General features: G+C 47.8%; 2 protein-coding genes across 3 annotated transcripts in view; both read left to right on the plus strand.

The window, feature by feature from the left end:
- LOC140418067 (uncharacterized) overlaps positions 1 to 21,719 on the plus strand; it is a 169,685-nt gene that overhangs the window by 44,922 nt on the left and 103,044 nt on the right. The window lies entirely within an intron of this gene.
- The window catches only part of LOC140422534 (uncharacterized), a 43,431-nt gene continuing 28,558 nt past the window's right edge, over positions 6,847 to 21,719 (plus strand). The window contains exons 1-2 of one of the 2 annotated variants that reach the window (XM_072507556.1): positions 6,847 to 7,186; positions 8,551 to 11,518. In XM_072507556.1, coding sequence (XP_072363657.1) covers positions 8,824 to 9,645 — 822 coding nt within the window. In that variant the 5' untranslated portion in view covers positions 6,847 to 7,186; positions 8,551 to 8,823 and the 3' untranslated portion in view covers positions 9,646 to 11,518. Of the gene's footprint in view, positions 7,187 to 8,550; positions 11,519 to 21,719 lie in introns of those variants that run through there. The other variant, XR_011947507.1, reaches the window with a different exon arrangement.

The raw sequence follows: 21,719 nt of genomic DNA on the forward strand, positions 1-21,719 counted from the left end.
AAACATATTTAATTTGCTAATCAACCTGCCATGTGGCATCGTACCAAATGCTTTCTGAAAGTCCAAATATACAACATCCACGGCACTACCCTCATCAGCTGCCTGTGTCACCTCGTCAAAGAACTCAGTTAAATTTGTCAGACATGACCTGCCCTTGACAAAGTCATGTTGACTGTCTAGTATTGACTTATTTTTCTCTAAGTGTATATTTATCACATCCCGTATTGTGGCCTCCATCAGTTTTCCCACTATTGGGAAGCTGACATCAGGTCAGTGGTTCCCTGGGTTATCCGTTGCCCCTTTCTTTAACAATGGAGTCACATTTGCAATCCACCAGTCCCCTGGAACTAATCCTGTGTTCAGAGAGGCTTGGAAAATGTCTTTCAACGCCTCTGCAATATGCTCCATTACCTCTCTGAGCAATCTAGGATGCATCTCATCCAGGCCTGGCGACTTCACTATCTGGAGTGCTGCCAGCCTTTTTAGCACCTTTTCTTTATCTAGCACTATATGGCTCAGTTGCTCGACACCCAAATTTTCAATGGGGCCATTGTCACCATCTTCTAATTGGAAAAGACAGAAGCAAAGTACTCATTTAGTACCACTGCTATACCCTCCACTTCATTAAGCAGTCTACCCTGCTTGTCCCTTATGGGCCCTACTCTATCCTTCACTAATCTTTTATCATGAGTATGTTTGAGAAACATTTTACTATTTGTTTTAGCACTGCCTGCCATTCTTTCTTCATGCTTCCTCTTAGCCTTCCCTATTCCAGCCTTAGCCTCTCTGCATTTAAGAAACTCTTGTTGATTTCTATGACTATATTATTCCTGCATGCATCATTTGTCTCTTTTTTCTTCCTTATTTTATCATCAATAAATGCATTTCCTATCAACCTGCTCCAGTTAAACATTTAGACCCCTGTTCCAGTCGGGGGATCTTAATCCGTGAATGATATTTATCCTTTTCCAACTTAATATTGGATCGTACTATATTATGATCACTATTTCCCAACGTCCTCACTTTGACGTTCTCCACCAGCCCTGCCTCATTTCCTAGGACCAGATCCAGCACAGCTTCCTCCCTGGTAGGACTGGAAATGTACTCTTCCAGAAATTGCTCCTGCACATGCTGCAGGAATTTCTCCCCTTCCCTGCCCCCCACTCTACCCTTTTCCCAGTCTACCTTCGGCTTAATTGAAATCCCCCAACTATTATAACCCTACTTGCCCTGCAGGTTTCCATTATCTGCGTACGAATGCTCTCTTCTATTTCCTCCCCACTATTTGGAGGTCTGTAATAAATACCAAACATGGTCACCGCTCCCTTCCTGTTCCTCACCTCCAACCTTATAGGTTCTAATTCAGGAATTGCATCTCTTTCAAGGGCTATAATACTGTCTTTGACCAGGATTGCTACACCTCCTCCCTTTGTATTCACCCTGTTTCATCCAAAAACTATATAACCCGGGATGTTAAATATCCAGTCCTATAAGACCATAAGACATAGGAGCGGAAGTAAGGCCATTCAGCCCATCGAGTCCACTCCACCATTCAATCATGGCTGATTTCAACTCCATTTACCCGCTCTCTCTCCATAGCCCTTAATTCCTCGAGAAATCAAGAATTTATCAACTTCTGTCTTAAAGACACTCAACGTCCCGGCCTCCACCGCCCTCTGTGGCAATGAATTCCACAGACCCACCACTCTCTGGCTGAAGAAATTTCTCCTCATCTCTGTTCTAAAGTGACTCCCACCACTCTCTGGCTGAAGAAATTTCTCCTCATCTCTGTTCTAAAGTGACTCCCTTTTATTCTAAGGCTGTGCCCCCAGGTCCTAGTCTCCCCTGCTAATGGAAACAACTTCCCTACGTCCACCCTATCTAAGCCATTCATTATCTTGTAAGTTTCTATTAGATCTCCCCTCAACCTCCTAAACTCCAATGAATATAATCCCAGGATCCTCAGTCCTGTTCTGGCTTGAGCCACATTTGTGTCAATGCTACTGTCATATGCCCCTGGAGCAATTTCTGCTTCCAGTTGCCCAAGTTTGTTCAGTGTACTCCATCCATTTACACATCTAACCCTGCCCTTATCTCTTTCTTGCTCTTTGGGAGGTGACCATTTCTTTGTTCATTATCAACACTCAAGCCTTCCCTCACTCCCTTTTCCCTGTTCCTCGCCTTCTCTCTTTAGCCCTCACTGGAGCCTTCTAAAACTAGGCCCATTTTTTTTTTTTTTAAATCTAAATTTAGTGTACCTAATTCATTCTTTCAAATTAAGGGGCAATTTAGCGTGGCCAATCCACCTACCCTGCACATCTTTGGGTTGTGGGAGCAAAACCCGCGCAAACGCGGGGAGAATGTGCAACCTCCCACAAGGACCGTGACCCAGAGCCGGGATCGAACCTGGGACCTCGGCGCCGTGAGGCTGCAGGGCTAACCCACTGCCCCACCGTGCTGCCCTACTAGGCCCATTCGTGAACCCATCCCCCTGCCGTACAAGTTTAAATGCACCCCCACCAGACTATTTATTCTCTCAGCCAGGAGATTGGTGCCATTTCTTCTCAGATGAAGCCCATCTCTTCTAAACAGTTTTCTCCTTTCCCAACACTGATCCCAATGTCCCAGAAATCTAAACCCCTCCCTTCTACATCATCCGTCAAACCACCCATTTGTCTCCCTGATCTGATCTTCCTTTGATCTAATGGAATCTTTTCTTGTAATCCACGGTTGCATCACTTTTCCTGTTGGATTTTTGTTCCTTCAAGGACTCTCTATTTATTGTGTGTACGTGAAATGAAAGTCGGCAAAGGCCGAGAGGACCATAGGACCATTGTCACTTTGAGAGAGAGAGAGCTGGCTGGTGGTGATTTAACCTGAGGGGTCACCGCAGCTCAGGCGAGGGTAAAGTTGAGAAGGTGAGGCCTTCATGGAAGACCTCAGCCAGTACAGGAATTGGACCCATGCTGTTGGCGCCACTCCGCCTGAACCAGCTATTAAGCCAACTGAGCTAACCGACTCCCTTGTAAATATGCAATAATTCCTTAATTATTCGTTATTGCCGGTCTCCCATCATACCATTTAATACAGTTTCCCAGTCCACCTCAGACAACCTGTCCCTCATACCCTAAGCCCCTCATACCCTGTGTTTTCTACGGAGAAACACTCAGATAAATTAAACAAAAGAACCATGTGACTACCATAGCCCATCTTCATGGCAATATGGCGTGTGTTTGGGGGTTCCAAACAGACATGGGAAGCAAATATTTTCTAGTTTCCACATGCCCTTTCACTCTGTGATCCTTGTTAAATTTAAAGCCAGCTATTTGCAACAAGGCTCAAAAAGCATCAGCCCACTGGAGGCAAAGTTGTGAGACCGGCCAGTCCAGCAGAAAGAAACCCTCCGACACCCCCACTTCACCAAGTGTCAGAATTAACAAAATGCAGTCCTGCATGTACATGAGCACAGAAACCAGAACAGCAGAATCCAACCCCCATAATCACATTTGAACTTGTTGGTGTCTCAGAAAATCCGATGAATGCAAAATCCCTTCCCACACTGATAGCAGGTGAATGGCCTCTCGCCAGTGTGAACTCGCTGGTGTCTCTGCAGGATGAATAACCGAGTGAATCCCTTCCCACACACAGAGCAGATGAACGGCCTTTCCCCAGTGTGCATTTGTTGGTGTCTCTGCAGGTTGGATAACTCAGTGAATCCCTTCCCACACTGAGAGTAGGTGAATGGCCTCTCCCGAATGTGAACTCGCTGATGACTCTGCAGGTTGAATAACCGAGTGAATCCCTTCCCGCACACTGAGCAGGTGAACGGCCTCTCCTCAGTGTGAATGCGTCGATGAATCTCCAGCTTAGATGGGACTTTGAATCCCTTCCCACAGTCTCCACATTTCCACGGTTTCTCCATGTTTTGTGTCTCCTCGTGTCTCTCCAGTTTGGACAATCAGTTGAACCCTCATCCACACAGGGAACATGTGTACAGTCTCGCCCTGCTCTGAATGGTGCGATATTCTTTCAGGCTGTGTAACTGGTTAAAGCTCTTTCCACAATCCAGTTCACCGAAATACTCTCATTCGGGTGTGTCTGTCTCGGTGCTTTTCCAGTCACATTAATGTTTAAAATTTTCTCAAGCTGACTGATCGGGCAAACACTTATAACATTCTTTCCCCTCTTATTCCCCATCCCACACACTCTCCCTCTGCTGTATCTAATATTCACCCTCCCAATTCTCCTGAAGGTGCTGATTCAGGCTGATTGACAGATCCCTGCTCACTGCTTTCTGTCCTGGACACAGAGACCATAACAAATAGGAGCTGCAGTCGGCCATTCAGCCCATCAACCTACTCGACCGTTCAATGGGATCATTGGCCGATCTACCTTTGCATCATTTTGCCACACTATCCCACATATCCCTCGATATCTTCAATATCTGGAAAGATCCATGCTCACTGCTTCCTGTCCTGGACACAGAGGTCATAGCAAACAGGAGCTACAGTCAGCCATTCAGCCCACCGAGCCTGTTCAACCGTTCAATGGGACCATTGGCCAATCTACCTCTGCACCATTTTACCACACCATCCTCCATATCCCTCAATATCTTCAATATCTGGAAATCTATCAACCTCTGTCTTGAAAATATTTGATGACTGAGACTCCACGGTCCTCTGGGGTAGAGAATTCCAAAGCTTCACCACATCTTCGAGTGAAGAAATCCCTCCTCATCTCAGCTTTCTCTCCATTTCCCAGCCTGTTCCCCATAACCGTCGACACTCTCGTCAATCAGAAATCTGTCTGGGGAGGACCACGTGATGCGGGTGCGGAGTAGCTGCTTTCACACAGGTTCTTGTGCTACTCACCTATAAACCATCATTTATCCTGATTTCCCAGCATTCAGCTACCTCATCCTTGAATTGATATTTGTTATCATGTCTCTAGAAGACTTCGGGATTGGGTTTGCTAAGATCATGCTAAGAAACATCAAGAAAACCGTCGATAAAAGAACGCAGGATTCCGAGGGGATGGAGCTACCTTTTCTTTATTTTAAATATTTTTATTGGCACTTTGCACTTAACAACAAAACTTTGCAGAATACAGGAAAACAATAGATATAATTAACACAACAGTGACACCAACACATGTATCCCAAGCTGTCTCCGTGTCTGTTACACTGGCCCCAGTTCGATCAACAAGAGTGTTAGTGTGTATCACTGTTTTTTCCCAAAGTGTTTACTGGGACTCTTCACGATTAGTAGCAAGAGGTACAGCCAACTTTACATGCGTATTTGGAGTCATTGTTAGGACTCTTCACCTCATTTGTAAATTGCCTTCATTTTGCTGGTGGGGGGAGAAGGGGGAGAGTTCTCAAGGGAGTTTAGACCAGTTCTTCTTCCCGGATTGTCACAGTGCAGAAGGAGGCCATTCGGCCCATCGAGTCTGCACCGACCCACTTATGCCCTCATTTCAACCCTATCCCCTCAACCCAATAGTCCCTCCTAACCTTTTTGGACACTAAGGGCAATTTAACATGGCCAATCCACCTAACCTGCATGTCTTTGGACTGTGGGAGGAAACCGGAGCACCCGGAGGAAACCCATGCAGACACGGCGAGAATGTACAGACTCCGCACGTGACCCAGCAGGGAATCGAACCTGGGATCCTGGCGCTGTGAAGCCACAATGCTAACCACTATGCTACCGTGCTGCCCCACATGTGGGAGGGATCTGTGTCCCCTCCTGCGAGTGACCTTTCTCTGCCTTCTATCTCTGTTTTTTGCAGCCTCCCTTTCATCCAGGCAGTGTTTCCTGCTCCCCCCTTTTCTACCCTCCTCCTATTCCCCCCCCCCCCCATCCCTTTTCCAAGCTGCTCCCAGTGAGCTGCTGGTTGAAAACAGGTCTGTGAAGAGGCTTGGGAACCTCCTCCACATGTCAGGGAATCGCACCTTGGACCCTATCGCAAATTTTATTTTCTCTCATTGTAGGAACAGCCAGATCAAAGAGCCATTCTGAGGTCCTGGGTGGCACTGCCGAATTCCAACCTAGCATCGCGACCTGGCGATCAGTGAGGCGATGGCCAAGGCATCCACGCTCTTCCCTGTCCAGAGCTCTGGAGGCTCTGACACCCCGATGACCGCCACAGACGGGCACGGCTCCATGTCGATCCACACCACCCTGGACATCGAGAGTTCTGGATGGCCTTTTTCGAGGCTAAGTCTGGGGCAGGACCAGACCATGTGGGTGCAGATCATCGGGCCCTCTGACAGCGCTCGCACTTGTCCTCCACCTCTCGGAAGAACCCGCTCGTGCGTATCTTGCTACGGTGCGCTCTGTGAACCACCTCGAGTTGCTTCAGGCTTAGCCCAGTGCAGGAGGAGTCGATCCTGTGCAGCGCCTTGACCCGGAGTCCTCCACCAATCTCCATGCCCAGCTCCGCCTCCCATTTCCATCGGGTTTCTCCAGTGTGGTCCAACCTTTTCGATAAGTTGTCCGAAGCTGTCGCCATACTTGTCGTCCCCTACCCAGTCCAGCCCCACCAATATGTCCAGAAATGTGTGTCCTGGTCTCTGCGGAGAAAGCCGCGAGCCCTTTCCCTCTGTGAGAGTTCCTCGAAGGTCGCCAGTCTATTGTCCACATACATGTCCTCTACCCTGTCTCCCTCTCTCCTCCCTCCTCCCTTTCACTCACAGCTGTTGGAGGCAGGAAGAGGGTTTCAGCCTCTGATTGGCTGGAGGACCAGTGTCCTTCCGTTGGATGGGTAATGCGCATGTGCAGTTTTCGGATGGGGAATGCGCATGTGCGGATTTGTGGGGTGATGCGCATGTGCAGTTTTCGGAGGGCGAATGCGCATGTGCGGGGGTGAGGCTGGGACCGGGACAAAGCCGGCGCACTGACCATTGTGCGTCCGGGTCTTCCAGCCTTTCCCATTGGACACCAGCTCAGCACGGCTGGAGGGAATAGTCTCTCCCACTCCCACGTGAGGTTCCGCCCCTCATTGTCTGTCAGCGGGGGAGTGACCAATGGGAAACCGGGAGGACCGGAAGGATGCTCAGCTCCTCCAGACAATCTGGACTCTCCCACTGTCTGCAGCTGGACAATGACTGTGTTCACCTGCTGCTCCTCTGTGAGTGAAGGTTGAGCTTCACACGGTTTGAAACCTCCTCCTGTCTCCAACATCTGTGAGTAAAACACTTTCTTTTCTCCCCCTTTCCATTTCTTTTCTCATTCTCACCTTCAATTGGTCACTTGCAGCAACTGAAGGGAAAGGAAGTGAATCCAGGGAGGGTGCAGACTCTGGAAAGCTTGGCCCAGGTCTCTCTCTCTTAAAGACATTGACATCCTTTGCTCCCTCAGCTTGGCACATTTATTTGTCTGGCTAAAAGGACGGTCTCTTTCCCAATGTTCACAATTAAAGGGCTGGTTTCCCCAGGAGATGGCTGACATTTAAGAGGTCAGTAAATTAATATCGGACAGAGAAATGTCTAGTGTTATATGGTACAGATTAGGTATATTATTTATGGTTCTGCAATAAACATTTATTAATATTTCTAGTCCTGTAATATTGTACTGTCACTATAGTACATATTTCCAGTCATCTCTTCCCTTGGAGGGTTGTTGGTCTTTGAAATTCTCTTCCACAGGGACCGGTGGAGTCTGGGGAGGCAGGGTCATCGACTATATTTAAGAGTTGGTCAGAATTGATTGAAAGGGGAGTCGAGGGTTTTGGGGAAGAGGCAGTAAATTGGAGAGAAAACTAAGATGAGGAGGGATTTCTTCACTCGAAGATGTGGTGAAGCTTTGGAATTCTCTCCTCCAGAGGACTGTGGAGCTTCAATCATCAAGTATATTCATGACAAAGGTTGATAAGTTTCTAGATATTGAAGATATCAAGGGATATGGGGGATTGTGCAGAAAAATGATCCTGAGGTACTTTGGCCAATTACCTCATTCAGTGGTTCAGCAGGCTCGATAGGATGAATAGCCGAGAGCAGCTATTATGTAATAATAATAATAGTCTTTATTAGTGTCGCAAGTAGGCTTACATTAATACTGCTATGAAGTTACTGTGAAAATCCCCGAGTCGCCACACTGCAGCATCTGTTCGGGTACACCGAGGGAGAATTCAGAGTATCCAATTCACCTAACAAACACATCTTTCGACACTTGTGGGAGGAAACCGGAGCAGCCGAAGGAAATCCACGCAAACATAGGGAGAACGTGCAGACTCCACACAGACAGTTCCCAAGCCAGGAATGGGACCTGGGTCCCAGGCGCTGTGAAGCAACAGTTCTAACCACTGTGCGACCGTACTGCCCAATGTGTTACAAATTCTGTGCCCAGTACAGGAAACAGTCAGCATGGATCAGCCTGAATCAGCACCTTCAGGAGAATTGGGAGGGTGAATATTAGATACAGTAGAGTGAGAATGGAGGGAGAGTGTGTGGGATGGAGATGTACAGCTTTGGGGATAAGAGAAATGAAAGGCTGTTCTGAATTTCTAACCTGTACTGACAGTGATGACTTTTGTAAATTGCTTTTACAGGATATTAGACAAGGAGGAATTACACCAGAACTCTCAAATGCCACGTCTAGATCTGACAGTCGCTCAATTCATCGGGTCCTGAATATATCGGCCTTTAAATCTTGAAGAAGAAATGTTTGCCTGATCTGTCGGCATCAAAAGATTTTAAACAGCAGTGTGACAGAAATAGCACTGAGAGACATACACACACACACACAGAGTGAAAACACATTGCACCGTTTACAACAGGGAGAGACCGTACACGTGTTCTGTGTGTGGACGGGGCTTCCACTGATGTCCGACCTGGAGAGACACGAGGACACCCAAAAAATGGAGAAACCCTGGGAATGTGGAGACTGTGGGAAGGGATTTAGAACGCCATCAGAGCTGGAAATTCATCGACGCAGTCACACTGGGGAGAGGCCATTCATCTGCTCTCAGTGTGGAAAGGGATTCACTTGCTTACCCAACCTGCGGACACACCAGCGAGTTCACACCGGGGAGAAACCATTCACCTGCTCTCAGTGTGAGAAGAGATTCACTCGGTTATCCAGCCTGCAGACACATCAGCGAGTTCACACAGGGGTGAAACCATTCACCTGCTCTCAGTGTGAGAAGAGATTCACTCGGTTATCCAGCCTGCAGACACATCAGCAGGTTCACACCGGGGCGAGGCCATTCATCTGCTCTCAGTGTGGAAAGGGATTCACTCGGTTATCCAGCCTGCAGACACATCAGCGAGTTCATACTGGGGTGAAACCATTCACCTGCTCTCAGTGTGAGAAGAGATTTGCTCGGTTATCCAATTTGCAGGCACACCAGCGAGTTCACACTGGGGAGAGGCCATTCACCTGCTATCAGTGTGGGAAGGGCTTCAGGCAGTTAGCCAACCTGCAGAGCCATCAGCGAGTTCACACTGGGGAGAGGTCGTTCACCTGCTCTCAGTGTGAGAAGGGATTCACTTGGTTATCCGGCCTGCGGAGACACCAGCGAGTTCACACTGGGGAGAAGCCATTCTCCTGCTCTCAGTGTGAGAAGGGATTCACTTGGTTATCCGGCCTGCGGACACACCAGCGAGTTCACACTGCGGAGAGGTCGTTCACCTGCTCTGAGTAGGTGAGACATTCAGTGATGCATCCCACCGATAGAGATGGTGGCAAATTCATACTGGGGAGAGGCCATTCATCTGCTTCATAACACATCGCACCTGCTGAGACAGCGACATGTTCACAAGTGATTGCAACGGTTGGATTCTGCTGTTATTTTTTCTGCTCTCAATTACACCCAGGACTGCATTTTATTCATTCTGACAGTGGGTGAAGTGGAAGGGTCTGAGGATTTCTTTCTGCTGGACTGGTCTCATGACATTGCCTCCAGTGGGCTGATGCTCTTTGAGCCTTGTTGCGATTACCTGGTTCCAGGTTTCACAAGGATAACAGAGTGAAAAGGTGTTTGGATGTTGCAAGATATTTAGTTTCCATTTCTGTTTGGAATCCCCTCAAAGCATGCCACACTGCCATGGAGATGGGCCATGGTAGCTACATGGTTCTTTTTAATTTATCTGGGTGTTACTCACAGAAGGAAACTGTCATGATATGAGGGGAAAGTTGTCTGTGCTAGATTGTGAAATGATGATCGACAGGCAATCGCTAGTAGTTAAGGTACAATTACATTATTACATAAAATATAGATTCCTTTAAGAAACAGAAATCCAACAGCAAAAGTGATGCAACCATGGCTGTTGAGGAGAAATGCAAAGCTATTCGGATTGAGTCTACCTCACTCTTCCACTCACGAGAAACCAGACAAAGACTCTTAGAGTTAAAACTTTATTACAATGCAATAGCCATGGGCTGGTGGCATTCCAAGCGCGATGCCAAAGAGTCTCGATTCAAGAATGTACAGATAGATATACTTTGAGATTTGGTTGCAAGAAATTAGCATATGCCATTCATTTGTTACTAGTTATCGATGTCCAATCATAACTATTGATTAAGGTTACATCATGCATAGTACATGAGAATAATTAACAAATCATACCAAAGGCCTGCATACTTAATGCCTTGGTACTTAATACCAATCACTACAAAGGCTCATATGCTGTCTTGCAATTAGTGATATTGGTGATCTGATCTCTGGTGTGTAGCTATCAATCACCTTCCTCCGCTGTTTAATGGCTCCTCTCGAGATATGGATGCTGTCCATCACTCCTCCCTGTCGTTATCGGCAGACACCCAGGAACCAGAGCAAATGGTAGATTGTCCCATATTGTTATACAGATCTTTGGTTTTTACACCTGCAGAGTTTCTGCCTGGAAACTGGCTCCACTGTTCCTTGTAATACCATTGTGTCCTTGTATGGTTTTACAATTGGCAGCTTGTCTGACAGTCAGAGCTGAAGATTTCACTGGTTTCTACCTTGAGGCTGAGATTGCCTGGGCATTTGATGCCCCACATAATAACTATACTGCTCATATAACTATAATGCTCACATAACTAACTGCTTGGGCAGCACGGTAGCACAAGTGGCTAGCACTGTGGCTTCACAGCGTCAGGGTCCCAGGTTCAATTCCTCGCTGGGTCACTGTCTGTGCGGAGTCTGCACGTTCTCCCTGTGTCTGCGTGGGTTTCCTCCGGGTGCTCCGGTTTCCTCCCACAGTCCAAAGACGTGCAGGTTAGGTGGATTGGCCATGATAAATTGCCCTTAGTGACTGGGTTACGGGGATAGGGTGGAAGTGAGGGCTTAAGTGGGTCGGTGCAGACTCGATGGGCCGAATGGCCTCCTTCTGCACTGTATGATCTATGTTCCATGCTGTGTGTCTTATTGTGTTTCCGCCCGCAAGTGTGGGTACCAGACTGGCAAATCATTTAAAAGGCAAAATTTGACCAGTAGCTATTTAATTAATTTCATTCATTGCTTCCTATGTAGATTAAATGTCATTTCAACTTGTGAGTCATGTATAATAAAGATTCCAATTTTCACAGCGTGAGATCTTATTCCTCCACACCTCGTCTCATTATTATGCTTGATCATTTTCTTTCTCTAGCCCTTGCATGAGGTGAAGAAAATCAACTTCTTTTCTCTTCACATAACTTGTGTTAAATTTTATTATATTTCGTAATCTATTGTATCTGAATAATTAGATTGACATTCTATTTTTCTCTGACATTCCCTACTTGCAGATCATCTCACTCAATATTATTCAAAATAACATGCATGGATTTAAGATATACCCCAGCACTCATTCATCTTTGTCCATCTTGTGGAGACTTTTCACCAGGTTTACTTATGACCATGCACTTAATTGAATATGGGTGGCACAGTCGCACCGTGGTTAGCACTGCTGCTTCACAGCTCCAGGGTCCCGGGTTCAATTCCCGGCTTGGGTCACTGTCTGTGCGGCGTCTGCACGTTCTCCCCGTGTCTGCGTGGGTTTCCTCCGGGTGCTCCGGTTTCCTCCCACAAGTCCCGAAAGACATGCTTGTTAGGTGAATTGGACATTCTGAATTCTCCCTCTGTGTACCCGAACAGGCGCCGGAATGTGGCGACTCGGGGCTTTTCACAGTAACTTCATTGTAGTGTTAATGTAAGCCTACTTGTGACACTAATAAAGATTATTATTATTATTGTTTCAATCAAAATTATTCACCCTTTCACATAAATTTTATTAATTCTCGACAGGCAAGGATGTGTTTAGTTCTTTCTCATTTATTTTAAAGGCAATTTCTCTATGCAGTATGTGTCAGTGCCTTGATAATTGGAAGGTGTTGTTTCACTCTATTGTCCCATTAACCATTTCATGCCGTGCTGTTTGCCAAGTAGTGTGCATGCACGGGTCCTGCTGTTCAATGTCTAATGGCAAGTCATTTCAAAACCTTGAAAGGGTCTATTTTGAACTGATTTCCTGCCTTTTAGTTACTTCACATGTAACTGATCTGCACACTTGCACAGTGCCCAAAATGACAGGCCACACATTCTTGAACTCTTTGTGATCTTCCCAACACATCCCAAAGTTATTGATTATATCTCCACAGGGACAGGAATGGATGTTGCAGGTTCCGGGGTTTAGGTGTTTTAGTAAGCTCAGAGAAGGAGGCAAAAGAGGGGGAGGTGTGGCGCTGCTAGTCAAGAGCAGTATTACGGTGGCGGAGAGGATGCTAGATGGGGACTCTTCTTCCGAGGTAGTATGGGCTGAAGTTAGAAACAGGAAAGGAGAGGTCACCCTGTTGGGAGTTTTTTATAGGCCTCCTAATAGTTCTAGGGATGTAGAGGAAAGGATGGCGAAGATGATTCTGGATATGAGCGAAAGTAACAGGGTAGTTATTATGGGAGACTTTAACTTTCCAAATATTGACTGGAAAAGATGTAGTTCGAGTACAATAGATGGGTCGTTTTTTGTACAGTGTGTGCAGGAGGGTTTCCTGAAACAATATGTTGACAGGCCAACAAGAGGCAAGGCCACGTTGGATTTGGTTTTGGGTAATGAACCAGGCCAGGTGTTGGATTTGGAGGTAGGAGAGCACTTTGGGGACAGTGACCACAATTCGGTGACGTTTACGTTAATGATGGAAAGGGATAAGTATACACCGCAGGGCAAGAGTTATAGCTGGGGGAAGGGCAATTATGATGCCATTAGACGTGACTTGGGGGGGATAAGGTGGAGAAGTAGGCTGCAAGTGTTCGGCACACTGGATAAGTGGGGCTTGTTCAAGGATCAGCTACTGCGTGTTCTTGATAAGTATGTACCGGTCAGACAGGGAGGAAGGCGTCGAGCGAGGGAACCGTGGTTTACCAAGGAAGTGGAATCTCTTGTTAAGAGGAAGAAGGAGGCCTATGTGAAGATGAAGTGTGAAGTTTCGGTTGGGGCGATGGATAGTTACAAGGTAGCGAGGAAGGATCTAAAGAGAGAGCTAAGACGAGCAAGGAGGGGACATGAGAAGTATTTGGCAGGAAGGATCAAGGAAAACCCAAAAGCTTTCTATAGGTATGTCAGGAATAAGCGAATGACTAGGGAAAGAGTAGGACCAGTCAAGGACAGGGATGGGAAATTGTGTGTGGAGTCTGAAGAGATAGGCGAGATACTAAATGAATATTTTTCGTCAGTATTCACTCAGGAAAAAGATAATGTTGTGGAGGAGAATGCTGAGCCCCAGGCTAATAGAATAGATGGCATTGAGGTACGTAGGGAAGAGGTGTTGGCAATTCTGGACAGGCTGAAAATAGATAAGTCCCCGGGACCTGATGGGATTTATCCTAGGATTCTCTGGGAGGCCAGGGAAGAGATTGCTGGACCTTTGGCTTTGATTTTTATGTCATCATTGGCTACAGGAATAGTGCCAGAGGACTGGAGGACAGCAAATGTGGTCCCTTTGTTCAAAAAGGGGAGCAGAGACAACCCCGGCAACTATAGACCGGTGAGCCTCACGTCTGTAGTGGGTAAAGTCTTGGAGGGGATTATAAGAGACAAGATTTATAATCATCTAGATAGGAATAATATGATCAGGGATAGTCAGCATGGCTTTGTGAAGGGTAGGTCATGCCTCACAAACCTTATTGAGTTCTTTGAGAAGGTGACTGAACAGGTAGACGAGGGTAGAGCAGTTGATGTGGTGTATATGGATTTCAGCAAAGCGTTTGATAAGGTTCCCCACGGTAGGCTATTGCAAAAAATACGGAGGCTGGGGATTGAGGGTGATTTAGAGATGTGGATCAGAAATTGGCTAGCTGAAAGAAGACAGAGGGTGGTGGTTGATGGGAAATGTTCAGAATGGAGTACAGTCACAAGTGGAGTACCACAAGGATCTGTTCTGGGGCCGTTGCTGTTTGTCATTTTTATCAATGACCTAGAGGAAGGCGCAGAAGGGTGGGTGAGTAAATTTGCAGACGATACTAAAGTCGGTGGTGTTGTCGATAGTGTGGAAGGATGTAGCAGGTTACAGAGGGATATAGATAAGCTGCAGAGCTGGGCTGAGAGGTGGCAAATGGAGTTTAATGTAGAGAAGTGTGAGGTGATTCACTTTGGAAGGAATAACAGGAATGCGGAATATTTGGCTAATGGTAAAGTTCTTGAAAGTGTGGATGAGCAGAGGGATCTAGGTGTCCATGTACATAGATCCCTGAAAGTTGCCACCCAGGTTGATAGGGTTGTGAAGAAGGCCTATGGAGTGTTGGCCTTTATTGGTAGAGGGATTGAGTTCCGGAGTCGGGAGGTCATGTTGCAGCTGTACAGAACTCTGGTACGGCATTTGGAGTATTGCGTACAGTTCTGGTCACCGCATTATAGGAAGGACGTGGAGGCTTTGGAGCGGGTGCAGAGGAGATTTACCAGGATGTTGCCTGGTATGGAGGGAAAATCTTATGAGGAAAGGCTGATGGACTTGAGGTTGTTTTCGTTGGAGAGAAGAAGGTTAAGGGGAGACTTAATAGAGGCATACAAAATGATCAGGGGGTTGGATAGGGTGGACAGTGAGAGCCTTCTCCCGCGGATGGATATGGCTGGCACGAGGGGACATAACTTTAAACTGAGGGGTAATAGATATAGGACAGAGGTCAGAGGTAGGTTCTTTACGCAAAGAGTAGTGAGGCCGTGGAATGCCCTCCCTGCTACAGTAGTGAACTCGCCAACATTGAGGGCATTTAAAAGTTTATTGGATAAACATATGGATGATAATGGCATAGTGTAGGTTAGATGGCTTTTGTTTCGGTGCAACATCGTGGGCCGAAGGGCCTGTACTGCGCTGTATTGTTCTATCTATGAGAATGACCCAGATGCCTCGGGTGGTGGCCAGAGTATCAAATTTTGTTCTCTTAAATAAAAACATAGACAAGAATATGAGGATGACCAAGACAAAGTTTTCATCAAGGTACTAACCGCCTCGAGACTGTCCTCTCCTTATGCCAAATTTAAATATTCCATTGAATTGTGCCCAGAATTCCAATTCCCATTTGCTGTTTTGATTTCCTGCCTCTATCTTATATTCTCAGTGAATTAATCCTGGATGGCACGGTGGTGCAGTGGTTAACACTGCTGCCTCAGTCAGGTCAGTGTGGGTCAGCTGACTCTCAGAAGCGCAGTGGGGGGTGAGCAGGAGTTAAGCTGGAGTTCGACTTGGGGGTTGGGTTTCTAGTGTTGTTGCTATGGGGGGGGAGGGAGAGCGGGGGGAGCTGCTTTGCTGACAGAGGAGGAACTGTTACTAGGGGACAAATGGGAGGTTGGGAATGGCGACTGCCCGAGGGGGGCTCGAGGAGGCGGAGTGCGTGAGCTAGAGGCTGACCTAAAAAGAGTGATGGCTAGTCGGCAGGGGGTGGGGGGGGGGGGGGGCTGGAAGTCCCCCGACCGGGCTGATGACATGCAACGTGAGAGGACTGAATGGACCGGTCAAGAGGGCTCGCGTATTTGCGCATTTGAGGGGGCTGAAGGCGGACGAGGCAATGCTACAAGAGACACTCTTAAAGGTCACAGACCCGACGAGATTGAGAAAGGAGTGAGTCAGCTAAGTATTCCACTCAGGGTTGGACTCAAAGACCAGGGTGGTAGCGATCTTGATCAACAAACGAGTGGCATTCGAGGCAGGGGGAATCGTGTGAGACAAGGGGGGTAGGTACATAATGGTGAGTGGGAAGTTGGAGGGGGTGCGGGTGGCACTCGTGAACATATATGCTCTGAATAGGGACGATGTGGAATTTATGAGGCGGGTTTTAGGTAAGATCCCAGACTTAGAGTCACATAACCTGATCATGGAACTGTGTGACAGTCATTGATCCACAATTGGACCGGTCAAAATCCAGGACAGGGAGGAGGTCGGCTTCGGAAAGGAATTGAAGGTGTTTATGGAACAGATGGGGGGAGTAGACCCATGGAGGTTTGCACGGCCAAGGGTGAAGGAGTTTTCCTTTTTCTCACATGTCCACATCGCATCGACTTTTTGTTCTGAGCAGGGCGCTAATACCGGAGGTGATGGATACTGAGTACTCGGCAATCGCAGTGTCGGATCATGCCCCGCATTGGGTGGATCCAAAGGTTAGTGTGGAGAGAGAGCAGCGCCCGCTGTGGAGACCGGATGTGGGGATGCTAGTGGACGAAGCGATCTGTGGGCGGGTTAACAAGTCCATCCAGAACTACCTCGAAACGAATGATATGGGGGAGGTCTCTGCAGCGACGATCTGGGAAGCTCTGAAGGCAGTGGTCAGAGAGAAATTAATCTCGATACGGGCCCACAGAGAAAAGGCAGAATGGGCTGAGAGGGATGGATTAGTGGAGGAGATACTCAAGGTAGACAGGAAAATTCGGAGGCCCCGGACGCGAGGTTACTGAGGGAGCGGCGGAGTTTGGGCTGTTGACCACAGGGAAAGCAGTGGAACAGTTGAGGAAGGCAAGTGGGGTGGTTTATGAGTACGGGGAAAAGGAAAGCAGAATGTTGGCGCACCAGCTCAGGAAAAGAGAGGCAGCCAGGGAGATAGGTAGAGTAAAGAATAGGGACGGTAATACTGTCCTGAACCCAGCGGGGGTGAACGAGGTGTATAAGGACTTCTATAGTAAGTTATATGAGTCAGAACCCCCGGCTGGAGTGGAGGGGATGAGGCAGTTTTTGGATCAGGTGAGGTTCCCGAGGGTGGTGGAGGACCTGGTGGAGGGGCTGGGAGTCCCAATTGAGATTGAGGAAATAATCAAGGGGCTGGAGGGCATGCAGTCGGGCAAGGCCCCGGGGCCTAACGGCGACCTGGTGGAATTCTACAAGAAGTTTTCGGAGATATTGAGCCCACTGCTGGTGAGGACATTTAACGAAGCAAGAGAGAAGGGTGTCCTTCCCCAACAATGTCGCAGGCCTCGATTTCACTGATTCTGAAATGGGAGAAGCATCCGGAGCAATGCGGGTCACACAGGCCAATTTCTCTACTGAATGCGGATGCCAAACTGCTGGCTAAGGTGCTGGCCACAAGGATAGAGGATTGTGTCCCTGGGATGAGAGGGGAAGACCAGACGGGATTTGTAAAGGGCAGGCAACTCAATACCAATGTTTGAAGGCTTTTAAATGTTATTATGATGCCCTCAGAAGGAGAGGAGGTGGAGGTGGTGGTAGCGATGGATGCGGAGAAGGCTTTTGATCGGATGGAGTGGAATTACCTGTGGGAGGCAGTGGGAAGGTTTGGGTTTGATGAGGGCTTTATTGACAGGGTGCGGTTGCTCTATCAGGTACCAGTAGCGAGTGTGCGTACGAACCGGCTGAGGTCGGGGTATTTTAAAGTACACCGAGGGACGAGGCAAGGGTGCCCCTCTCCCCGTTACTGTTTGCTCTGGCCATAGAGCCATTGGCCATGGCATTAAGAGCCTCTAGAAATTGGAAAGGGGGGGAGGGGTGGAGCACGGGTCTCGCTTTACGCAGGTGACCTGCTCTTGTATATTTCAGACCTGTTGGAGGGGATGGGGGAAGTAATTTTTCGGGGTATAAATTGAACACGGGGAAAAGCAAGATGTTTGCGATCCAGGAAAGAGGACAGGAGAAGAGACTGGGAGAGCTGCCGCTTAGAATGGTAGGGAAGAGCTTTTGATATCTGGGAATCCAGGTGGCCCAGGAATGGGAGGCACTGCACAAGTTAAATCGATTGGTAGAACAAATGGAAGGGGACTTTAAGAGATGGGACATGCTCCCACTATCACTGGTGGGGAGGGTACAGACTGTGAAAATGACGTTCCTGCCCAGATTTCTGTTTGTCTTTCAGTGCCTCCCCATCTTCATCCCAAAGGCCTTTTTCAAGCGGGTGAATAAGGTAATTCCGGGCTTTGTGTGGGCGGGTAAAACCCCACGAGTGAAGAAAGTTTGGAGCGCAGTCGGGGGGAGGGTGGGTTGGCACTGCCGAACTTCTGCAATTACTGCTGGGCAGCTAATATAACCATGATTAGGAAGTGGGTAGTGGGGGAGGGGTCAGCATGGGAGCGGATGGAGGCGGCATCATGCAAAGACACCAGTTTGGGAGCACTGATAACGGCACCTCTTCCGTTCTCGCCGGCCCGATACTCCACAAGTCCGGTGGTGGTGGCGGCTCTGAGAATTTGGGTGAAGTGGAGGAGATATAAGAGAGTGGAGGGAGCATCGATTTGGACCCCGATTTATAATAATCATTGGTTTGTACCGGGTAGGCTAGATGGCGGGTTCCGGAGTTGGCAAAGGGCAGGAATTAGAAGGATGGAGGATCTGTTTATAGATGGGTGCTTTCCCAGCTTGAAAGCCTTGGAGGATAAATTTGAATTGCCAGCAGGGAACGCGTTTAGGTATTTGCAGGTGCGAGACTTCCTGAAAAAACAGGTGGCGGCCTTTCCGCTGCTCCTGCCATGGAGGATACAGGATAGAGTAGTTTCCAGCACCTGGGTGGGAGAGGGGAAGGTTTCAAATATTTACCAGGAGCTTTCGGAGGCGGAGGACACTCCGGTGGAGGAGCTTAAGGGCAAGTGGGAGGACGAGCTAGGAGGCGAGATAGAGGCGGGTCTATGGGCGGATGCCCTAAGCAGGGTTAATACCTCCTCATCGTGCGCCAGGCTTAGCCTGATACAATTTAAGGTATTCCACCGGGTACACATGACGGTGACTAGGATGAGCAAGTTTTTCAGGGTAGAGGATAGGTGTGCGAGGTGCGCGAGATGCCCAGCAAATCATGTCCACATGTTTTGGGCATGCCCGAAGCTCAAAGGGTTCTGGCAGGGATTTGCTAAGGCAATGTCCACGGTGCTAAAAACACAAGTGTTGCCGAGTCCAGAGGTAGCGATCTTTGGAGTGTCGGAAGAGCCGGGAGTTCAGGGGGCGAAAGAGGCCGACGTCTTGGCCTTTGCCTCCCTGGTAGCCCGGAGACGGATCTTGTTAATGTGGGGGGACTCGAAGCCCCTGAGTGTAGAGACCTGGGTTAGTGACATGGCTGGGTTTCTCAGTCTCGAGAAAATAAAGTTCGCCTTAAGAGGATCAATGTTAGGGATCTCCCGGAGGTGGCAGCCATTCGTCAACTTTCTTGGGGAAAATTAAAATGTCAGCAGAGGCAGTATTCCAAGAGGGGGTGGGGGGGCTGCGGATTGTTGTTTTATGGCTGGGGTGTGTGAAGATTGAGATGGGGGGGGAAATTTTTATTATACCATGTTGATGTCATTGTCTATGTTACTTTTATAAAAAATTTCAAATACCTTAATAAAAATATTTTACAAAAAAAAACACTGCTGCCTCACAGCGCTGAGGGCCCAGGTTCGATCCCGGCCACGGGTCACTGTCCAAGTGGTGTTTGCACATTCTCCATGTGTCGGTGTCGGTCTCACCCCCACAAACTCAAAGATGTGCAGGGTCGGTAGATTGGTCACGCTAAATTGCCCCTTAATTGGCAAAAACAATTTTGGCACTCTAAATTTATTATTAAAAATTAAAAGGTTACTTAATCCTATCCAATTTGATGAACCCCACTAATTACTATCCTATCCCTGGGGCTGGTTTAGCACACTGGGCTAAATCGCTGGCTTTTAAAGCAGACCAAGGCAGGCCAGCAGCACAGTTTGATTCCCGTAACAGCCTCCCCGAACAGGCGCCGGAATGTGGCGACTAGGGGCTTTTCACAGTAACTTCATTTGAAGCCTACTTGTTACACTAAGCGATTTTCATTTTCATTTCATTTCATCCCACTCATACGCACTGGAGAAATTTTGCAGTCCAATAAAGTACCTTCATTAAATTTTTAAAACACTAATCAATCATTTGTATCTGATTTCAGGCAGTAACATATTTTGATTGCTTATTCTTTGTCTTAAATTACATTTTTTTAAGGTAATTTGCTAAATTACATGGCTTTTTCAAATCTGAGAATTGTCACAAATTCGAACAAGTGATGTTAGTTTTCAGAGTTCCATTCCTGTCCATTTCATCTCTTCATCAAAAGATGTTTTGCCCTTGTATCCATGGAAACCACCTAAACTGCGTGTTTCTTATTGTCTTAGAATCCCTTTAAATGTCACTTTTTTTCATCTTGGTTGTTCTCATTACTCCTCAAATCGGTTCCATTTTTAATTTAGTCTTGCCTTTTTCAACTATCCTCTATCCTGGGCGTGATGCTCCATCCCGCCAGCTCCCTTTTCCTGTGCAGCGCGCTCCCGCCAACAGCGGATTTCTCCGCTCCTGTAGCCATCTTGGGCCACCCCACGCTGTCGGGAAACGCACGGGCATGGGTGCGCTGCCGGTGGGACGGAGGATCCCGCTGACGGAGAATCCCGCAGCCTGTTCTTGGCTATTCCTTCACTCCGCTGTATCCCGTCGACAAACAGAGTCACAATGGCCTCCTTTAATCGCTCTTCTCTTAATCCGATTCACTTCATAGAATTTACAGTGCAGAAGGAGGCCATTCAGCCCATCGAGTCTGCACCGGCTCTTGGAAAGAGCACCCTACACAAGGTCAACACCTCCACCCTATCCCCATAACCCAGTAACCCCACCCAACACTAAGGGCAATTTTGGACACTAAGGGCAATTTCTCATAGCCAATCCACCTAACCTGCACATCTTTGGACTGTGGGAGGAAACTGGAGCACCCGGAGGAAACCCACACACACACGGGGAGGATGTGCAGACTCCGCACAGACAGTGACCCAAGCCGGAATCGAACCTGGGACCCTGGAGCTGTGAAGCAATTGTGCTATCCACAATGCTACCATGCTGCCCTCACCTCCCATCTACACATCACATACATGTTCCTTTCCTCAATGTTCAGGTCTCCCACGAGGTTGTATCTCTCACCCTCAACTACTGTAATCCACACATTTAAGTAATAGACGCTCCCTTTGAGTCCTTCTAGTGTCTGAGATTGTTTGCACTCTTCCCATGTTCAGAATCTGCGCTGAGGGTGTTCTATATGGATTTTCTATATCCAGCAGCAACTGCTGATTGCTTGTTCGAGGAACAGGCTACAGGTTGCTTATAATCTATATATTGTTGGGTCACTACAGCAATGTAGTAATTCCCATTGTTATGGTTGTATATGTGGAGGGGGGCAAGACAAATCTGGCAGTCTCAATGCTGGTGTTGTTGTTCGGAGTTGTTTAAAACTGGCGATTGCAACCTTGCACTCCACCATCCCTTCTGTCTTTCGCCACTCCACACTAGATGCCTGCCCTCCTTTCACTCGATTTTAAATTGGGCCAATTATTGCTCCAATATTGAAAGTCTACA

Source organism: Scyliorhinus torazame, chromosome 5 (genome assembly GCF_047496885.1).
Source record: "Scyliorhinus torazame isolate Kashiwa2021f chromosome 5, sScyTor2.1, whole genome shotgun sequence".
Lineage (NCBI taxonomy): Eukaryota > Metazoa > Chordata > Chondrichthyes > Carcharhiniformes > Scyliorhinidae > Scyliorhinus > Scyliorhinus torazame.